The following is a 22,966-nucleotide window of genomic DNA, read 5'->3' as shown; positions in this document are numbered from 1 at the left end:
TGGGAATCTGAGAGAGAGAAATAACGAATGTAGAACCTAGGTCCCATCATGAGGCCATCATAGTTGTTTTAGATCTGTAGTCCACCACTAAATGGAGTTGGAACCCCAAGCTCCAGCTGTGTGTTGGCTTTATGTAGAACTCAATAAATAATAATCTGCATGTTTGACCATCAAAATGTAGAGGACATTTTCAGCACAAGTGAATTTTCTGAACCACACGTTTGTGATTGTGGTGGTTGTGTGTTGAAGAATTTCAGATTCTAGACACCCATCATCCCTGTGAAAGCAAATGTTGCTGTCTGAGGGGAAGGGCAAGATGGCAAAGGTACATATTCCAGACAAGAGGCAGCGTGGCTCAGTTGTTTGAGCACTAGACTATGACCCTGGAGACCAGGGTTCAGCCATGGAGACCCACTGGGTGATCTTGGGCATGCTACATTCTCTCAGCCTCAGAGGAGGGCAAAGGTACACCCTTTCTGAACAAATCTTGCCAAGAGAACGCTATGATACGTTCACCTTAGGGTTGCCTTCAAGTCCTAAGCTTGAGATTAGTAAAGCCTGACGTAGGGCAATGCCAAGTTGCTTCCAGCAGAGAAGTTATCAGAAGAGAACTTAAAAGGGCCCACAAAGTAATCAATTTATATAGCTTGCCTCATAGATAACTAAATGTTCATCTTACATGTCTTCTTTGCATGTTATTGATATACATGTGATCGTTTTCTTGTTGTACTAGTTGATTACTGCATATATTGTATTGTCCAAACCATAATATCTTTATTCTAGTCAAAATATCATTTTCAGTTTATTAGACTGGTCACACTTCGTTCATCTCTGCAGTCTGGTGCTTTGGCACTTTTGTAATTGTTATCATTTGTCCTGCAGCTTCCCCTTTCTTCCATTTCTCGCAACTGGAGGGCATGGCAGCCACGGCCATTAGAGTGTAATCAAAATGGCATAAACGAGTTATGTGAAAGAACCCTTATAGCTGGATTCAAGACTTAATTCCAGTGATGTAGGCTCGAATCAGTTGACTTGGACATAACTCAAGTCTCTAGAATGAGTTGACTTGACTTGGACTTGGCATAGCTGACACACTGACTAGACATGAGACTTGGTGTTTTTTTAGGGACTGACTTACTAGTGCCATTCACTTTGAGCAGCAGAAAAGACCTGCCTCCAAGGTGCAAGATGCATTTCTTGGAAGGGAACATCAAATGGGTTAGGCAATGGGCTTGAAATGGAAGGATCCTTCTGAAGCTTCTGAAAAGCTTTAGAAGGCTCCTCTGATGCGCAGTGGGAACAGGCTGCCAAGAAGGCCTCAACCCCTGCCTCCAGCCCATTGCCTAACACACTTGCTGTTCCCTCCAAGAAATGTACCCCATCACCTTTTTTTTTCTGTTAAAAGTTGGCTCCCAGACTTGAGACTCGACTTGAAAGTATCTTGCAAGGACTTGAAACTTGAAGACAGAGACTTGAGACTTGGGCCTGTTACAGACTGCCAAAATAAAGCTGCTTTGGGTATCTTTAGAGGTATGCTATTTAAATGATGCATGGGTCCTAAGAGTCCGGAGGTCGCACCAAAGCCACACTCCATTCCTAAGCACTGGAGTGCAGCTTTGGTGCAGCTTCCGGATTCTTGGGATGCATGCATCATTTAAATAGCATACCTCCAAAGAGACACGAAGCAGCTTTATTTTGGCAGTCTGTAACAGGCCTTGGACTAAAAGATCACTGCTTAATTCTAACTATGCACATAATTTAGTGCCCATCTCACTCTCCCACTGAGAGAGAGAGAAGGAGCCAGCAAGATGGATATTTAAAAGCATAGGCTAAACCCACCTCTTTCCATTTGTGGTTCTTTCTTTACACACACACACACGCGCGCGCGCGCTGGGAGGAGTCTCTCTTTCTGTCTTTCCCTTATATGGATATCTTATTTGAATAATTAATTGTAAGCATTCATCTTATTGAGGCAAAGGCACACAAAGGCAGACACAAATTCTCCATGGACACATATGCACATGGTGGCTATGAAGGGAAGAAGCTTTATTGATTTTATGAGGCATGTACCCCTGCAATTAGCATCTGAGAAGCAGGTCCTATACGGGTCGATTATCACCTAGTCCTCCTAACTTCTCTTGTGATGAAATAGGGCTATAAGCTGTCTAGTTTCAACTAGAGTAAACCCAATGAATCAATTGCTGACTATTACAAGGCCTAAATCCTATTGTGTTCAATGGGTCTTACTCCCAGGTAACTTTACATAGGATTGCAGCTATTCATCTCTCCCATGACAATTGGTGGGACTTTGAAAAGTTGTGGGTTTTGGCTGGTTCATCATGAGCTGTGTGTCTTATAAGCTGCTTAACTGTGTGCTGTTGCATTTTTAACAGCAATGCTATTAATTTACATGATGTTTTACTGCTTAAGGAAGACAAAAAAAATGGGGGTCAAGAGAACAATAACTGCCTCTGTCATCCCATCTGTTCACCAGTCCCCACATATGCTGTCTCCTTCCATGCTTTCATTCTTTTCAAGATGCACTTTGCTCCCTCCCTCTTCCCCAGTCACTTTGAGGGTTGGCACATGTCTGGAAACCGTGCTCAGCAACTGTGTTAAGAAAAGGGAGGCCAGGCGGGCAACTGGGAAGGAGGGAGTGAGGAGGGCCCACAATGTCCAAATCCGATTTCCCTTGCACTAAAGAGCTTGGAGCAAATGTGATCAGTACAACCTAAAATAGCCTCTCTCCCTCTCTCTCCCTATGTGTGTACAATATGTGTGTGCGTACATTCAGACTCATCATGGCCACCAGGTGTAGCAAGGAGAAGACTCCAGGGTCCCAACTCCACCCTCTTGCCACCCCAGGAAGTCTATATAAGAAGGTGCCCTGGGCACAAGTCCTTCCACTGGCTAGGTTGGAACAGGACAGAACGGACAAGCCAGTTGGTGAAGCCGTGTGGGGTGCGTGAGCATACACCCAAACAATGGGCAATAGCAAAAGCGGAGCCCTCTCCAAGGAGATCCTGGAAGATCTGAAGCTGAATACCAAATATTCGGAAGATGAGTTGTGCAAATGGTACGAGAGCTTCCAGAAGCAGTGCCCTGATGGGCGCATCAGTCGGGCTGAGTTTGAGAAGATCTATGCCAACTTCTTCCCCAACTCTGACCCTAAGGTGTACGCCCGGCATGTCTTCCGAAGCTTTGACACCAATGATGATGGGACCCTAGACTTCCGGGAGTACATCATTGCACTCCACCTCACCTCAACTGGCAAGACCAACCTCAAGCTTGAATGGGCTTTCTCGCTCTTTGATGTGGACCGCAATGGAGAGATCAGCAAACATGAAGTTCTTGAAATCATCACAGTGAGTGAGGGGGAGGTGTGGGGAGATGTGAGAGCCAGGAGCCATGGGAAAGGACATACAGGGAAGATAAAGTTGAGAGCTTCTCCACAGCAATAGGGGTTGAATATGGTTTCAGTGTGGGTTGAAATTGAGCTTCTTTACATTTATGGAATTAACTACAGTGGACTTCTGCACATGATTGTCTGTAAGACACCTTACTGAAGAAGCCCCTGAGCAAAAATATTTGTTTGGTCTTTTTGTTGGGTGGTAGTTAGTTTGGGAGGCCCTGCCCATTTTGGGTGCATCTACCTTTACATCATCAGGCTTTCCTATGATCAGAACTTCAACTCCTTCTATTCACATATTCTTTTCAACCCAAGTTCAGTAGATGGAAGCCAGCGAGAGTCCCTAGCTCATTTCCAGACCTTTCTCTTCAAGGGACATAGTCCCATCCATCTAGCTGGATCCTAAATTTCCTTATGCTTGGATCAGGCCTAGTCCTGCAAACCATTCTCTGCTCTCCTAAGAGACACAGGCCTGTATCTAGTTCTAACTAGAGTAAGCCCTATTGAATCAATTGTTTACTACTGAGTCAGCACACAGGTAAATAACATTAATTCATTGGATCTACTCTGATCGGGACTAACAATAGATTTCAAGCCATAGTCACATGTTGAAGCCTTACTTGTTAAAGGGGAGGGAAGGATCGAAGGACATGTGAGTTTCTCTCAACCCACCTGAAGGTGATGAGATGACAAGGGATTACCTTGTCCAAAGGCTTTGTCTTTTGCTCAAGTGGAATTAGCCTTGGCTTACAGGGAAGAAATCCTGTTACAGGATGAACAGGATTGGCAGACCAGTAAACAATTCTAAATCCACTGCTAATTCTATCTTACTGGCCTCAACTGTCCCCAGCAAGAAGCAGATTTTCATCTTTTATGGAAGAAAGATAGGTATTTCTATCTTTTTGAAATAATATATTTGAAAAGAGTAAAACCCACATAGCTCTGTGATATTAATTTAAACTGGTTTGGATCCTGTTTAACCATCATTCCCATCAAAGAAGCTTGGAATTTCTAATTTTGTGAGCTTGTTAACAGTATTAAGAGATTTACAAGGACATACTGCATGGTCCACTGTGACTGTGAAAAATACTTTAACCTATTGGTTTAGTTTATGTGGCCTATGCTCCTTCATTGACAAAACATAGGCTGTTGCTATCCCAAATGCTAAGGAATTCCTTCTCAGGAAGACTCAGAATAGCCAAACAGTGATTTAAAACATGCAACACTTGAGGATGGATTGGAAAAAGGACAGCACTGGGTTGGAAGATGTTTTAAACAACCACATAAATTTGGCCTTACTTGCCTCTTTGTGGATTTAACAAAACAATGTGTACATGACCAATAAATCCCTGCTGTTGCTGACCTTCTTCCACTTTTCTAGCTTCTAGACTCCCCTCCCAGTGTAGAAGAAGGATAGAGCAATCTGAGATTAAAGTTGGATTAGGTGGGGTTAAATCCCTGACCCACTCCGTGCAATATTTGCCTTGCTTCAACTGTATCTCCAGGAGAATAACTTCCTCTTCTCTGACCTTGAGAAGACATGATCATAAACAGACTATTCGAATGCAGGTTTGGAAACCTAAGCAAAGATTGAAAAATTTATCCATTCTTGCTACAATAGAAGAATGCGGGGAGCAATCTGAGGCACATTTTAAACATGCATAAGCAAAGAGATGTTCTGTGAAAGATGCAACATAATGTTTGTCCTGGGTTGCCCATTCATTCATTCATTTATTTAAAAAAAAAACTTAAATAGGTTGTCTCAGAATTGTTCACTCCCCACAACAACATTGTGAGATAAATCACAGATATTTTTACTGTACAGCAAGGATAAACTGCAGAAAACAAGGACAGAGATAATTCCATTATCAATATACCAGACAACCTGGGAGTATTCATTATTCAACCATTATTCATTAGAGATTAATACATCTCTGAGGGAGAAAAAGATGAATTATATCTACCTGAAGCTAGCCCTGAACATACAGTAGGAGTTAGTAAAGTAGATGGTGCTAGTTATTACTGTAAAATTTTTGAACACTGTTTTACCTGGCAAAGCTCACACTCCGAGTATGAAATATCATTCTATAATGTTCTCTTATCTTAAAAAAAACTTCTCCTTCAAGAAGAAAAATTGCACATTCTGGCTCAGGTCATATTCTCGCTGTCTTTCTCTCCCCCATTCTCTGCTGAGCTAGTTTTCTACATGTAGGGCTCTGTGCATTTCCTCAACTGAAGAGTATTTAACAATGCAAAATGCACACACCTTGTCTGTAGTTGTTCAGTTCCTTCTAAACCTCCTGCTTCTGCTGCTTGATTTAGAAAATAACTTTAAATAACATTTCCAGAGTCTACAGCACAAATTATTCCTCACCTGCTGCATGCATAACCTTTGCTCATTCTCGCCAATTGCTATCTCAACCTCCCGCAGGTTATAGACAGACTAGTTGTTTTCTACATAAGAGTATGTAGCTTGCATCATTTTCTAATTCCTTTTTTGCCCCCTTTAGGCTGGTGCACTAGCAAATAATGACTTTGCAAAAGGTTTTACTGTATTAAAATTTCCATGCAGTTTTCTAGGACATATCCTATTTTGCTGTTTAGACATTTGTGCTCAGGTTTTGCTGCAGTGAAGGCCATATCCCCGTCTGGTCATCAGATTAATTAGACTTTGAAGATAAAGTAAGGATTGTATAACTACACATATGAGGACCTTGGTTCATTTCCCCCTTCACCAGGATTCTCTACCAGCTCTTTTACAAACATATTGCCCAGCAAAATCAGTTTCTTATTCAACATCCTACTTTGTTGTTGTTATTGTTGTGTGCCTTCAAGTAATTTTCAATTTATGGCGACACTAAAGCAAACCTATCATGAGATTTTCTTGGTAAGATCTGTTCAGAGAGATTTTGCCTTCCTTTGAGGCTGAGAGAAAGTGACTTGTCCAAGGTTACCCAGTGCGTTTCCATGGCCAAGCAGAGATTTGAACCCTGGCCTCCAGCCCTGGAATCCCAGGGCTTATAGTTCAATGAGGTACTAGAGCTCTCTGACAAAGAATTTTAATTCTACACAAAACTACAGATCCCAAGATTCTGTACAGCTATGGCAGTTTAAGTGGTATCAGAGTGCTATAATTGTGTAGGAAGTGAGAGAAAGAAGCCTATCATATATACTTGACCTCATGTATAAATGGACCTGATGTATAAGTTGAGGGCAGGTTTTGGGGGCAAAATTATGGATTTTGATATGACCCTTGGATAAGTCAAGGGTAAAACTTAGGGACATGCAACAAAGGATCTAAATGATGAAGCAAAGGAAAACAATGCCAAAGAACTTACAATATTATGGCAGGCATAACTGTTCTGGCTCACACTAAAGGCTGGATAGATGTGCTTTCAGGACAGATCCCACTCTTGCCTTTCACCAGGGGATGGTTCCCTTTTTAATAAGAGTTAAAGTATAGTATTTACATTGACCTACGGATAAGTCGACTAGGTTCTGGGGGTCAATTTTTTGACTAAAAATTCTAGACTTATACATGAGTATATACAGCATTTTCTGCAACATGGAGTGGTAACTGTTGCATTAAGAGGCAACATCATTTGGCGACTGCCAGACTGAAGAAATAAAGCAATGCTGAAATCCCTTTAACTGCCATGACTCGATGCTATGGAATTCTGGGATCTGTTGTTTTGTGAAATATCTAACCTACCTTGTCAGAGAGCTCTGGTGCCTCGCAAACTACAGATCCCAGAACTCGATAGTATTGAGCCAAGTGGTGTCGAACTGATTTATTTCTGCAGTGTTGCAACAGCCTGAGTGAGGTGGCTGCTTCAAGCAGCAAAAGATGAATGCCATGAAAGAACAGTTAATTGCTTAATGCTTTCACTTGTGAAGTTATTTTATTTATTTACCTGCAGGGACTGAGGCTGAGAAGCGTTTATGGGATTTTATGTCCCAAGAGCCAAAATATATTGCCTTGCTTTTCCTGTAAAATGGAATCTGGTCCAACTGGAAAGTTAGAGGAACATATTTAGTCCCAGTCCCAGGATCCCATAGGATGGAACCATGGCAGTTAAAGTGGAATGCCAACGCTGTAATTATGTAGTGCGAACTGGCACCTGATGTAGGTGGAACTGGGGAGTTCCTTTTCCTTTTTCCTTTAATTTTTTTTTTCTGTTTAAACTCCAGGTTGGGCAATAAAAACACACTGTCTCTGGATTCTCAGTTGCTTATTTTAAAATGTCAGATTCCTATGGATATACATCACTGATTTTTCCTTTGGCCTTTAAGAAAAAGGTTATTATATAAACAGCATTAGACATCAGACCTGGATTACTTCCCTAGATTTATCTTTGGTCTCCCTATATGACTTAAGCCTTGGTACAGTGCATTACAGCAGAACAGCCACAGCACTGTCTAGGGTTGCCAGATGGAAAACTAGAGAAAGCTGCTGTCTCTTTAATGGTTGTATAGAAAAGGGAATTTTGGCAGGTATTTCTTATTGTCTGGTTACATGGCAAGCAGCTCCTATTGAAATTCCCTCTTCTGTACAATCATTAAAGGTACAGGAGCTCACTCCATATTTCAATCTGGAAACCTTGCTATGTCAACATGGAGTTATTGGTAGTATTGTGGCTGAAACAAAATAAGAGAACTGAAATAAGTAAATTAACTGGTGGAAACAACAAACCACCTTGAGAAGGAAGCAGCTGAGTTATTAAAAAAAGACTGAAGGAGATATGTTAGCTTCTTTTCAATGAGCTATTCCAGCTACATTTGACCAAGTAGAGTCTAGTCAAGTGGTTCTCAGCTTGTGGGTTTCTAGATGTTACTGGACTGCAACTCCCAGAATCCTTCACCATTGATCATCCTGGATGTGGCTTCTGATTACTAAGCATCAACAATATCTAGGCTGGGAACTATTGGTTTCTGGACCATGAAAGTTCATGCCACAATATTACCATTAAAAAAATTCTGTTGTGCCTGCTGCAACACAGACTGCAATGACCATCACTTTGGAATTACTCTATTCTCAGTTGAGCAAAGGGCTTTTGCCACACCAAATGTCAAAGAAGGAGAGAAGAACACAAAGTTATATAGAAACCCCAGAATTTGGGGTTCTGAAGGCAATTCAACCATAGTCTCCAAGCATTGGAAGTCACTTTGCCCAGCCAGCCGTTCCCTGGCTTCTGAGCCTTCACCAAGCACAGCAATTTCTTGCAAAAAGAGGACTAGAAGCTTGTTTTTGTTAAAATATGGGTGAGACAAGATGCATGAGATTTTCACACTGCATAACACATCACTAGACTATTTATTCACTGCACTTATTGCATCCTACATTTCATCCAACTACAATCCCTTCAAAACATCTCACAGTGATAAATGAACTAAATATTACCCCCCCCCCCTTGACTCCTTTAAGGTACAAGTTATGGTACCAGGCAACCTGTGAGGTAAGTCAGTAATATTCCCATTTGACAGGTGGAAAAATTCGGGGTTTTTGTAGTCAACAATCGCTCAAGGCTGCACATTGAATTAACAGCTGCTTTGCAGCTTCAGTCTAGCCTCAATGTGTTATTCTGCGCTAGTTAGTGCACATGGGATTTGTATGCCAAAGTTTCCTCTATATCTTGTATTTGTAGAATTCAAAATGATCCAAGCATACAGCCCAAACTTTTAAATCAGCAGAATGGTACAGGTCAAATGTATTTTACCTGCTTGTTTTGTCTAACTGGAGAAACATTATAGATTTTATATCTAGGTTTGTCAGAGACTATTACTACATAATATTTCAAAGAGATGGGTAAGACCTAGGAATTTAGGGCACAGTGGCATACAGTATCTATATTTCTGTGTATATAGTGATGTACCGTAAGTAGAGAAGAGAGCCTGAGGGGGTACCACACTGGAGAATACTGTGCTTGTATCCCTTACAGTGAGTAAGGTTGCTTTTTCCTGTGCCTTTAATAGTAGCCTAATGTGCTAAGAATTTCATTTCTGTATGTAAGGCTTTTATTAAAGGCACAGAAGAATATTTAACTTGCAAATATTATAACATAAAACTTTACTATACTGGTGTAATGAGTAGTAGTTTCTGTACTGCTTTCAACAGTTGGAGTGACTTTTAAAAGGAATTTTTAGAGGCATTTGACAAGATTTCCTCTCCTGCTCCCCAAGTTTTACTTCATTCTCTTCTCAACCACTTCTACTACTGGAGGAGAGGTCTTCTTAGGATAAACCCGCACTGCAGAAATAATCCAGTTTAACACCACTTTAACTACCATGGCTCAATGGTATGGAATTCTAAGAATGGTAGTTTTGTGAGACATTTAGTTTTCCTGTCAGAGAGCTCTGGTGCCACATCAGACTACAGTATCCAGAATCCCATAGCATTGAGCCATGGCATTAAAGTGGTGTGAACTGTATTATTTCAGTTCTCCAAATGCAGCCTCAGACTGACTCCAAGTAACAAAGAAGGAAAAGTGGTAGAACACCTCACTAGTGCCAACCTCAAGACAGTTAAGCAGTTTTCCCTGGTGCCTGTCACTTGGACAGACCCCAAACTGGCCTCTCGCTCAAGCCATCTGGAGGCTCCCCTAATCGCCTGTAAACCCAGGATTAACCCAAAGGTGTGTCTATCTATACATATATTCTACGTCACACACCTGAAATGGCCTCCAGGATGAGATGCAGGTAAAAACTTCAGGCATCAGAAAGTGGTTGCTTGCACATTGGTTTCCAAATGGAAGGAAGGACAGGTCAACCTCAAGTCGGATGAATCCCACCAGCATCCAGATGCAGACTGCAGAGCAAAAGGGAAGTCTCTTAGGATGGCTGAGAATGAAACTGTGCCTCAGACGGAATACTGAAGGAGCTTCACTAGAAGCAAACAAGCTAAAACACGGTTTCTAGATGTTGTCAGGCTATACCTCCCCAAAATTCCCATTAGCATGGCCAATGATCAGGGATTCTGGGAAATGTAGTCCAATAATATATTTGAACCTCAGATGGGAAACCATGGGACTAAAAGAAAGCAGAATAGGTGAAACACTTCTAACTGTTGCATTCCTTTTCCATATTTGTTAATTCATCCCCTCCTGCAGTTCCCCCAGCCCTTCTATCCTAGAAATATGGGGTGTGAATCGTGTGGCCCTCTAGATGTTGTTGGAATGGCAACTTCCAGCATGCTTTCCCATTAGCTAAGGCTGCTGGGACTTTCAGTCTAACGAAATCTGGATGGGCCTCCTGATGCCCATTGCTGGTCTGCACTATAATCCCGTGACAAAAGACACTTCACAGAAATCAGGCACCTCCGGCAGAACAGAAACTCTCCATCCTTGTTATAGACAAGGGGTTCCCAACCTTTTTGACTCACGGAGCCCTTTTTAGAATCAGTTTCTATAACGGAGCTCTTAAGAGGCTTACCCTATGTCGTTTTTTCTTATTTTGATTCTATTTTTTGTTTCTTATTCTTTCATTTCATTCAATTTTTATTTCTTTAATTTTCCTGGGGTGGCTGCAGAGCATCTGGTAATTGTAGGTTGTGAAGCAACGCATAACTAGAAGTTCTGATTTTTTTCAGACAGTGTGCAACTTTGTTATTATCTGCCCGTGAGTCGACTCATGGCAATTTGGTGGATGAGACATCTCCAAGAACCTTTATTCTCCACTGCTCTGCTTAGGTCTTGTAGGTTCAGGCCTGTGACTTTCCTGATTGAATCTATCCATCTGGCATGCAGTCTTTCTGGCACCTTCTGCCTTTCCTAGCATTCTTGTCTTCCACTGATCCAAGCCTTCTCATGATGTCGCCAAAGTACGACAGCCTCAATTTAATCATCTTAGGTGCGGGACAGACTGTCCAAAAAGGATGGTCTCCCGGTGCCTAGTTTTGGTCCGCAGGGAAGCCTCAGCCTCCAGACTGCAGGGCTTCCCCGCGGACCAAAAAGAACCCACAAAAAGTGGGTTCTTCTTGCGACGCCATTATGACGTCGCAGTGCACAGGCGCACTTGCGACATCGTAATGGCGCCCTCATGTGCAGATGCTATGCATCTGGCACGTCATAATGGCGGCGCCTGTCTGTACAGGGCACTGCCATTTTGACACCTTTGTCATGTGCGAGGGGCGAGGAGAGTCTTGAAGCGCCACCCCGAGGCACCCCTCACACATGATGAGGGCATCCTTTTCGGCCTGTCTGGACTGGGCCATAGCTTCCAGGGAGAGTTCAGGCTTGATCTGTTCAAAGACCCATTTGTTTGCCTTTTTGGCTATCCCCAGTATTCTCAGCACTCTTCTCCAGCACCATATCTCAAATGAGTTGATTTTCTTTTTCTCGACATTCTTCACTGTCCAGTTCTCACATCTGCACATCGTGATGGGGAATACAATGGCTTGGACAATTCTGACTTCAGTTGTATATCTTTACTCTTTACAATCTTGTCTAGTTCTTTCATGGCTGCTCTTCCTTTTCTTTATTTCTTGCCTGATTTCTCCATTGTGATCAATGTTGAATCCAAGGTATGGGAACTCTTTCCAAGAAGTAGCCCCTGCCATTAGGTAGAGAGAGGTGACCCATTTAGATGGTGGATTGTGGATTGGTGGCATGGGTTGATGAAAGGAAGCACTTTGCCATGCAGAACATAGCTAAACTGTGGAACTTCTTACTACAAAATGCAGTGACTGCCATCTACTTGTGTGTGCATGTGCGTACATGCCTTTGAGTTGCCTGTTGACTTATGGCAACCCCATGAATTTCATAGGGTTTTCTTAGGCAATGCATACTCAGAAGTGATTTTGCCAGTCCCTTCCTCTGAAATTCTGCCAACAATTGCCTGGCAATTTTTGGCAGTCTCCCACCTAAGTACTAACCAGGGCTCACCCTGCTTAGCATCCAAAATCAGATGGGATCTGGGCCATCAACTAATTTAGGTAGCTTTTAAAAGCGGATTAGACAAGTTTATGGAGGATTAAGGCTATCAACGGCTATTAATAATTAGTGGCAATAGATTACCACCATTTTTAGAAGCAATATACTTGTGAAAGAGAGCCAGGATGGTATAGTGGTTTGGACTAACACCCAACAGGATTTGAATCCTGGCTCGGCCATGTAAACCCACTGGGTGACCTTGGTCACACTCTCTCAGCCTCAGAGGATGGCAATGGCAAACCCCCTTCGCAGACATTTGCCAAGAAGATTCCACAATAAATTTGCCTTAGGGCCACCGTATGTCATAAATGACTTGAAGGCACACAGCAGCAGCAGCAGCAGCAGCAGCAGCATATTTCTCAACACCAGTTTCAAGGAAACACAAGCAGGGAGGATGCTATTACATTTATGCTCTGCTTGCAAATTTCCTATAGACAACTGGTACAGAATGGTGGCCTTGATGGGCAACTGGGTTGTGCCCTCCACACCTATCTCAGTTTACCTCTGTCTTTAGCTCCTGTCCTCCCAAAACACTTTCCCCCCACATTGATATTTCCAAATCCCTTACATTTTTATATCAGTGAGGGAAGGTAAAGAAAATCTGAGCTAGGGCTGGTGGGTGACTGGTAGATGTCAAAGACTAGAACACAGAAGCTAACAGGCTGGACTTCTGGTTTCTTTGGAAATTGGTTGGGAAATCATGCCTTATAGCTGAGAAAACTGAGAGACTGATGGCCCAGGCCACTATTTGCAGAATCTGGGAAGATATCAAATTTAGGACTATAGCTTTTGGAATCCCAGAGCCAGTCATGGCCACTGGCCATAATTATTGGGTGGCTCTGGGGCTATAGTCTGAAAGAAGCTCCGCCAACTTGTTCTGCAATCTCCTACTAATTTAAATGTTACCTGATTCAATTTCCCAAATAACTGATGTCAATGGCTTTCCCTCTTTCTTTCTCCCAGGCAATATTTAAGATGATCCCTCCAGAGGAACAGAAGACTTTGCCGGACGATGAAAACACTCCTCAAAAACGGGCTGACAAGCTGTGGGCATATTTTAACAAGGGAGAAACTGGTAAATGTTTTCTCTTGGCCCACTTCCAGTATTCCTCAATGTTGTGCTTTCTGCCACGAGATGAAAATTCTGGGATTTGTAGTTTTGTGAGCCACTTAGCCTTCTCTGGCAGAGCACTCAGGTGCCACAACAAACTACAAATCCGAGGATTCCATAAGATGGAACCATGACAATTAAAGTGCTGTCAAACTCCATCAATTCCACCGTATCTTAAAGATATTAAGATATCTTTACATATCATATGGGCCCTTCCATAGAAAAACAGCCATGAAATAAATAATTAGAGTGCACACACTTGTAACCCAGATTGCTCTCTCTCCACATAGTTTAAAGCACTGAAACTTGCAAGTTTTTCTTTGGCAGAGAGTTCTGTGAAGCTCAAAAGGCTGCACAGCTTTAAGCTGGACTATTTATTTTTAAAACAACACTAGTACTGTACCTACTTTATTGACACTGTAAATCACGGTGGGAATCATGCAGCTATTTGGATGCTGGTGGGATGCAACTCTCACTTTTCTTCAGCATTGGCTATGCTGGCCCACACCTGCTATAAATGGAAGAATGTAGGCTTAAAAACACATGTGTGCACAGATCACCACTAGCACAACAGACAGGTTTTTTTGCAGAGCAATATGTGTAGAGAAGTCACTGTGTAGAGAAGAAAAGACTGCTTCAGGGTTGAAAGGGTGTTTTCAGGATTCCTGGAACTGTCTGCAAGGTGGAGGGGTTTCCAGACTGACTGAAAGGCCATTAAAAAGTTTGTGTAGTTGCAATTATTGTTGTAGTGTTGTTCAAGTCATTCTTAGCGAGATTGGTTCATGGCCTTCTCCTGAGGTTGAGAGAGTGTGACTTGCCCAAGGTCACCCAGTGGGTTTCATGGCCAAGCTGGAAATCGAACCCTGGTCTCTAGAGTCATATCCAACTCCCAAACCACTACACCATGCTGCATACATTTTTACAAAACATAGGATACAGGGAATGATACTAATACTAATAGTAATAATCAATCAGTGTGGCCATTGTTAAGACAATGACAAAATAATAAATGGAATCTTCTAAAATTGGTCAAAGCATACAACTAATATAGCAAGGAAAAGCAAAAATGTATAAGATCCTATTAAGGAAATGCAAAGATAGTTATAAATTGAGTCTGGTCTGATTGGCAAGAGTTTCAACTAAACAGGGGTCTTGGTGGCCCTGATCCTTGGTGCCTGATCATTCAGTGGGACTATCTGATCTTTTGGGGCTCAAGACCCCTCTTGTCCCTGAACCCCATTCAAAGGTCCATGGCTACTCATCATGGATTCTGGAAACAAAAGTATATTTTGCTTCCTCTTTGGAATTATTTTACTTATATGTAAACTTATGTGGAGCAAGAGCACACTTGAATGTTAGACTAGGACTCTGGGAAACCAAGGTGGAAATCCCACTCAGCCATGGAAACCAACTGGGTTATCTTGAGCAGGTCACACTCTCTCAGCCTCAGACAAAATCTGGCAACTTCCCTTCGAACAATGGCAGAGGCAAATGGCAAACTCCCTCTGGACAAAACATGCTTCCCTCCCCCCCAAAGGTAGGTTCAGGTCACCATAAGCTGGAAATGACCTGAAGACACTCAACAACAAACAAAAACCTATGTGCATTTAATCTGTTGGTTAAATCAATTAAAACTAATTGAAAGAATCAAGGCAGACTTAGAAGGTGAGAGACCTTCTTTTGTTAGAAGCTTTTATGCAGAACCTGGACTAGTTCAGAGCTTGGTAATATTCCTTTTTAGACTACAATGCCCAGAATCCCCATGCTGGCTGGCAGATTTTGGAGCTGCAGTTCAAAATGTTGTCCAATGAAAAAAAGTAATCCAAAAATGTATTTTAAGTGTTCTTTGCCTCTAAGCACATTGTGCTTGCAGAATTGACCTTTGTTTTCCCAAAGGCGTTTCTTTAGTTCCTATATTGGGAGAAAAGCAGGATATACATTAATAATAATAATAATAATAATAACAATACAGTAACAATAGATTTCGGTAGTTTGTTCAGGAAAGTGGAGTGAGCAATGGCTTTTTGCTTGTTACAGCAAAGCCATGCTCATTTATTGCAAACCACCTGGAAATCTCCCTTCTTAATAAGTATGAATGCATGTCTTCCTTTTCTTTTCTTCACAGATAAACTGGCTGAAAAGGAGTTTATTGAAGGGGTGATGAAGAATGAAGCAATAATGAGTCTCATCCAGTACGAGCCCAAGAAAAAATAGACACTTTGGTACTGATTGTCAGGAGGAGATGAAAGTGCAGGCGTAGACGTCAGAGCTTGGAAAAGTTAATTTTAGGGACTACAACTCCCAGAATCCCTGGGCCACATGGCCAGTGGCTGTGCTAGCTGGGAGAATTCTAGGAGTTATAATTATAAAAAGTAACATTTCCAAGCTCTGGTAAAAGCATATGTTTTTATGCATGATGCAAAATAAGGGAGGGATACTGTAATACGTGTGTGTGTGTGTGTGTTTGTATGTGAGAGAGAGAATACAAGATGGGGGAATATTGTAACATCCCTTACTCTTTGTGTGCATGCATGAAAAAGTACTACTATAAGTAAAAACAATTGTGTATCCTGTTCTTTACAAACCCCACTCCATGCTCTGTTAGCAGTAGTAGCCCTTTTCCCATTTCTGTCTTTTGAATTTTTCCATTATTTTTCAACAGTGGGTACAGGAGGTAAGCCCCATGGCCATTAAAAAATAAACACTCACCTGAGCTACTGATGTATTTGGGGGAGAGAGGGGAAAAAAGAAAAGTTGGAATTGATGTTATTATTTATTATTTATTAATTTATTGATTTATTATTATTAAATTGTGAAAATAAGACACACACAAGAGATGGAAGAAAGTAGGTAAGAGTCAGTGAACTTTGATCCAGGAGACCCTTGTCAAGATTTGTGATAGGCATAAAACTTATTGGATGTCACTGAGCCCTGTCAATAACATTTTTATGAGGGTTCACTGAAGAAACCTGAAACCCTTTCACACAACATGCTTACAATGCTGTGATTCATTCCATTTTAACAGCCATGGTTCCATCCTGGAACCTGGGATCTGAAGAAGGGTATTTAAAATTATAAACCAGAGAGCTGTAGTGCTTGGCCAAACTACAAACACCAGATTTTACTGCACAAGGTGCTAGTGATAGAATTGAAGCAAAATTACAAGATTTGATTCCTCTCCTTTTTGCACAACATCGGCATTCATCCATTGCTGATCTATTGTCATACCATTATTATTGCACAGTTTCGCATTAATGAGAAATACCCATCAATAACCAATATCACTACATTCACATGATTGCACATGTGTGGATTCTTCTAGCAATGCGGTAGTGTTATTGCAAGGTTGACATGGCATGAGTAGGCATGTCACGCACTCTTCTCCTTGGTTCTGTTACATCACAAACCTTCCAAGGAGGCTGATTTTGCCAAATTTGGTAAGGAGTTAATTTACTTATTTATGGTCCAGATAATTAGAGTTTGGGTCGCAATATGTAGACTCCGCAATTAAAACAACAGCACAGAACTCAAGAATCGTGAATCACTGGAAATGAGTGGCCCAAAGAATCTTGCAATAATAGGTCTAATCTTTTCGTTGCAAGATTTTAGAAGGGGGAAAAAAAGTAAGTTAAAAATGTATGTGCAAACCAGGAAGTAAAGGGAGACCGTAAATATTTGTGCTACTGAAATAAATGCATTAATAATGTTATTGCTACCATTGTAATTGCATTAAAGCAATTGTGGGATTACAGTGCAAAAGCACCCTCATACAGTAATCTCTCCAGAATTCGTTTGGATGCAGCTGCAACAGTTAAAAATAGGATCATAGCACTATAACTGTGCAATGTGAAAGGTCTCCTGATCTGTAAAGTCCCTGCCTGCATTCCTTGAAGGGAGAGAAGGAGGCATGTACAATAAAGTAGAAGAGGAGAGATCTTTTCTCTTGACAAGAAAAAAAAATTGCACTTCTACTAGCCCTTTCATTTTTTTTAATGCCACCTAACAGGAGTCTTGTCTTCCAGGCCTTTGCCACGTAATATATTAAAAACCTCTTCCCTCTGAGAGCACCCACGAGTCTGGGTTCTCCATCCTTTCTCTCCTATCAACTTTGCTTTCAATGCCCCTACAAGAGGGTTCTGTCTTCCACTTACTTCACTTTTCTGATTCACCATCGCAGAAGGCTTAGGGCATATTTACTAGATGACTTTTAGCATCTTGCCAAAGTCTAATTCCCAAGATCCTTTGAAGGGGAGCCACAGCAATCAAAATGGCATAAACCTGAACCAAGCATGTAGGGCACTTAAGGTTACTAGAGTGAAAAATGGAGACAGTACCTGTCTCTTTTATGGTTGTGTAGAAGACAATTTCAGTAGGGATGTTTATTCCCTGGTAGTGTGACAAGCAAGACCTGCCAAAATTTTTTGTTATTAAAAACATAGAAGCCTTCTCCAGTTTTTACTCTGGCAACCCTAAGTGTAGATGGGTCCTTTGTCTCCCACTCCCTGCCAAGTTTAACCCTGGTAATATATCCCCTTGTATTTCTCAGGAGGAAGGAAGTCGATCACCACCATCCTACACATGTTTATTCCAAAGTTAGTGCCATTCAGATCAATGGGACTTGCTTCTTGATAAACTGATTTGTTTGGACCAGGGCCACTGGCCTTGCATTTTCTTACAAGAATTTAGCAAAACATTATACTAGCAAATCATCTCTACTTTCTCATTGTACTCCTCAACATTGCTTGAAGATGTATTACACTTTGGTTGATGGGGGAACCCTCTGTTTTTTGCTCGTTTTTGTGAATGGGGGTGAGCAAGCTAGCTAATGGAGCTATAAGAACCAACAGAATCCTTTCTAGATGTGGATTTCAATGTACCTTGTTGTTTTCCTTCCTCTGTCACGCTAGTAGTATTTCTTGTTCCTGTAAGAAAAAGGGGTTACGGTACTTTCTAGGGAGGGGCTGGCAGGGGTCAATTTACTAAAAGGGAACGCGTTTAATTTTCTGTTACCCTGTCTGTTTTTCAATAAAGGGCATTGTGTGTACAAGACTTTGCACTGAGAAGTATGTTCCAAATGTCTCCAGGAGAAAAGTAGGTACCTTTGGATAGGGGCCAAACACTAAATCCCACCAGAATGTGGGAAGATTCCAGCTAAACTCCAGAGTTCAATGGGCTTTGATTCCCACTCCTGTTCTAAGAGGTCACAGTATTGATATTGATTTTGTGAAATGGTTGTATGATACAGAGATTTTTTTCAACATTGGGTGTGATTTCTAAAAGGTAAAGGTAGTCCCTTGACTTGAATGTCTTGTCGTAACCAACTGTAGGGGCTGTGCTCATCGTCGTTTCTAAGCCAAAGAGCCAGTGTTGTCCGAGGATCATGTGGCCAGCATGACTGCACCGAATGCTGTTACCTTCCCACTGGAGAAGTGGTACCTGTCTATCCACTTGCATTTGCATGCTTTCGAACTGCTAGGTTGGCAGAAGCTGGGACTAGTGACAGGAGCTCACCCCATCAAGCAGTACCCAGGCCTCAAACTGCCAACCTTCCTATCTTCTGATCAACAGAACTGGTATCTTAACTACTAATGCCACTGCATCCCTGTGATTTCTAGTTACTTAAAAAAAATTGGAAGATTCAGTCAGTGGCATCACTACACACACTAGACCAATGATTCCCAAATGCATGTGAAAGCTGGACAGTACAGTACAGATAGGGGGAAAAAATCAATTAATTTGGGATGTGGCACTGGAGAAGAGTGCTGAGGGTATTGAGGCTAGCCAAAAAGACAAACAAATGGGTCCTTGAACAGATGAAGCCTGAAATCTCCTTGGAAGCCAGGATGACTAAGTTGAGATTGTTGTACTATGGACATACCATGAGAAGTAAAGATTCATTAGAAAAATCAATGATGCTAGGAAAAATGGAAGGCAGCAGAAAGCAAGGAAGATCACAAGCCAGATGGATAGACTCAATCAGGGAGTCTGAGTCTACAGCACCTGAGCAGAGAGGCAGGGAGTCTTGGAGATGCCTCATACATAGGGTTGCCGTGAGCTGAAGTCAATGTGAGGGTAGCTAAGAACAACCAACAATGGGAAGTCAAAGGTTTTCATGGCTGGCATCCATAGCTTTTTGTGAGGTTTTCGGGCTATTTGGCCATGTCCTAGAAAAGTTTATTCCTGATGTTTTGCAGAGAATGCTAGCATGGCAGTGAGTGGGGTATACACACAAACACACACACACACACACACACACACACATATATATACTGTGTGACTCTAGGTTGGGAGGAATGATTTACATCTTCGATGCCAGCCACAGATGCCGCATAACATGGCCACATAATCTGAAAAACCCACAAAAAACTAAACAACAATGGGACCACTCCTGTTGTCTCTGAGGGATTCTCCACCAATGTCTCACACACACCACTACTGCTGCTGCCGCCCAGTACTGTGGGCCCTTGGCCTCTGCTGGGGTTTTGTTCCAGGATCCCCCATAGATACCAAAATCCGTTGGTGCTCAAGTCCTATTAAATACAGTGGCATTGTAAAATGGTGTCCCTTATATAAAATGGCAGATGCATGGTTTGCCTTTTGGAATTTATATATTTTAAAAATACTTTCAAGCTGTGGATGCTTGAAGCCATGGATAAAAAATCCATGGATAAGGTGGACTGACTGTAGTTGTTTGGCACATTCAAACTGGTTCCTTAGCAAAAACCTGTTTGACATTGGAGACTCTTTCAGCAGCAGTGCCAACAGCAACATAGCCTCTTGCTCTAAAAGAGTATGAAGTATCACTAGCAATTTTTTTTAGCTCCCTTTCATCATTTTCACAGGAGCCTGGAGCCCTGAGGTTTAGTCTCTGTTGCTTTAACTCTTTTCCCCCCTCTTTTACTCACAAGCCACATATCTCAAGATCTTTCTGTGTTGCCAAAAAGCAGGTAAACAGCAACCTGGCATACTGGGCTTTTCTGAGCAGCACCAGTTCAGAAACAGAAAGGGGGGGGGGGGGAAGCAATTCAAATTCTCTCTTTCTCTCTCTCAGCCCTAATGGTTTAAAGAGTTGGATGACTCTCGTGATCACTGTCATGATCCAACCTGTCTTATCCACCCTTTAAAGGGCACACAGAATTTGTGCCCATAAGCAAAGCATCAGTCTTGGCTTAATAAATTCAGGACTGAGACCCATCTTCTAACCCACTTGTGAAGCTTTATGAATAGGAGGATTGGGAGGCCAAGGGAAGAGGAAAAAGGGGTTATATAACCAGTCCCTTTTCCTCTTTCTCCATGGAGTTTTAACCACAAGCCTGTTAGTGTTGATCCACACTAATCTCCATGTGGAGAGGATGCTGTAAATATGGTTGTAAGGAGCTTGTGGTAATCAGCCGGGACGCAAAAACAAGGTTACAAGGGGAGGGAACAGAGCGGCTTAGCCCCTTGCTTTCCAGCTTTGAAATGTTCCTTCACAACCTCACTCCCTTCACCTCTGTGTATCTGGGGAAAAGGAACAAAACTAAAGCAAAAGGCATCACATCACAAAAAGATTCCCAGCACAAAAGCAGTGCAACACTTCTAGCAGCAGATAGGGGTCAGCAGGTGCCCCCTGGTGGATAAAGTAGAAAATTACAACCACAACACAACCCTGGGACTTGAAAGGTTGTTGTTGGTAATGATGGTATTGGTCATAACAAGGTTCAAATATACAATGAACCCTTGATATCTAATGGATAGTGAAATAGTGTCCCTTATATAAATTGGCAGAATCAAAGTTTGCTTTTTGGAATTTACACTTGGCCCTCCATATTTATAATTTCTGATCCACAAATTCAACCATCCATGGTTTGAATATGTGTGTGTGTGTGTGTGTGTGCGCGTGCACCAATTAATAATAATAATAATAATAATAATAATAATAATAATAATAATAATAATAATGTACTTGAACACTGAACCATTAACAATTTCACCACCTGTTATATCAGTGACTCTCAAACTTCGGTTCTCCGGGTGTTTTGAACTTTGGCTCCCAGACGCCCCAGCCACCTTGACCAACAATCTGGAATTCTGGGAGCTGAAGTCCAAAACACCTGGAGGACCAAAGTTTGGGAATCACTGCATTAAATCTTCCCTAAGAGTTGCCATAGAAGGAGGAAAGATTTTTCTCCTACTTCTCCCCATCAGTTTGCAACTGGAGCAGAGTAAATGGCAATGTGCAGACCCAGCTAGCCAGCCAGTTTTTGCCTTGGCTCCTGTCACGGCTGATCCACTGCAGGGAACAGCCTTCATGGGCCCCCTATGAGGATATTGTGGCCCTCTAGGGGTCCAGGGATCGCAGATTCAGAACCATTGCCATAGGAGGAGAATACAATGTGATGAGGCTAGGAATTCAGAGTACTAGATTATTAAGCAAGGGAGATGAACTTGTGGCCTTGATTTCAAAAGGCCTCTACAAACCCAATCCATTCAAATCTCTAACAAATGGAAGGGTTATTTGAGCAATTCGTTGCAGCCAAAATCTAATTGCCCTGAACTGTTCCCTCAGCTGATGTCTTGAGGGAATTCAATCCATAGCTGAAAGGCTCTGCATCAGATATATATCTTTCAATATCCTGGTGTGGTATCTTGTGCCTGTCCCCTTCTAGACAATCTCTAACAAACACTTTGCTCACTTGCTTTTTTATTATTGGCCCACATCAGTTTCAAGGACCATAGTTTATATGTCAGATGGCCTGTGTTACTTTATCTCCAGCTGAGAAACTGTCTTAAATCTCTGGATACTGTTCCATTTGGAAACCTCACAACTAAGAGTGAAAATTGGAGAAAGTTCCTGTACCTTTAATGACTGTGTTGAAGAGGGAAATTTCAGCAGGTGTTGCTTGTTATGTGGCTGCATGACAAGCAACACTTGCCGAAATTCCCAGTTCTGGACGACCATTAAAGAGAAAGAGCCCTCTTCAGTTTTCAATCTGGCAATCCTATGCTAAGAGTCGGGCATAGACCCACTTGTTCAGGCTGGCTTTTCATCCCTCCTAAGCCATCCTTCCGTAACAGCTGCTGAAAGAAACAGCACTCCTATGGTGGTTGCCACAGTTCCCATGCTGTAAAACACAAACATGTTTGTCCCACTGCCTTTTGCTCTTGCAAGTTTATGTATTCTAAGCCAACACTTTTATGCACAAGATTTTGCAAAGCAACTTTCCCAAGCAGGTTGAGAAAAAAAGGCATTTTTGACATGAAGGGCACTCTATTTGGAGGAGGACAGCTCCATTAGTACTTGTTATGTGCCTTCAAGTCATTTCAACCTATGGTGATCCAATCACAGGGTTTTCTTGGCAAGATTTATTCAGAAGGGAGGGTTGCCTTTGCCTTCTTCTGAGGTTGAGATGGCCTAGGTTACCCAGTGGGTTTTGATGGCTGAGCAGGGATTCGAACCCTGGTCTCCAGAGACGCAGTTCAACATTGAAACAACTACACCATGTTAGCTGTCCTATTAGTCCTACACAAGGCAAAAGG

General features: G+C 42.0%; 1 protein-coding gene across 1 annotated transcript; it reads left to right on the top strand.

The window, feature by feature from the left end:
• Positions 1-2,893: 2,893 nt before the first annotated feature.
• Positions 2,894-18,496, top strand: LOC149303713 (visinin-like). Its single transcript, XM_089480933.1, has 3 exons — positions 2,894-3,365; positions 13,300-13,411; positions 15,573-18,496. Exons 1-3 carry the CDS (start codon positions 2,985-2,987, stop codon positions 15,659-15,661), a joined length of 582 nt encoding a protein of 193 aa, XP_089337059.1. The 5' UTR covers positions 2,894-2,984; the 3' UTR covers positions 15,662-18,496.
• Positions 18,497-22,966: the final 4,470 nt, after the last annotated feature.

This window comes from Sceloporus occidentalis, unplaced genomic scaffold (assembly GCF_023333645.1).
Source record: "Sceloporus occidentalis isolate IW3139 unplaced genomic scaffold, rSceOcc1.0.p SCAF_14, whole genome shotgun sequence".
NCBI lineage: Eukaryota > Metazoa > Chordata > Lepidosauria > Squamata > Phrynosomatidae > Sceloporus > Sceloporus occidentalis.
The sequence above is the reverse complement of the archived record's forward strand: the minus strand, read 5'-3'. Positions and strand labels throughout refer to the sequence as shown.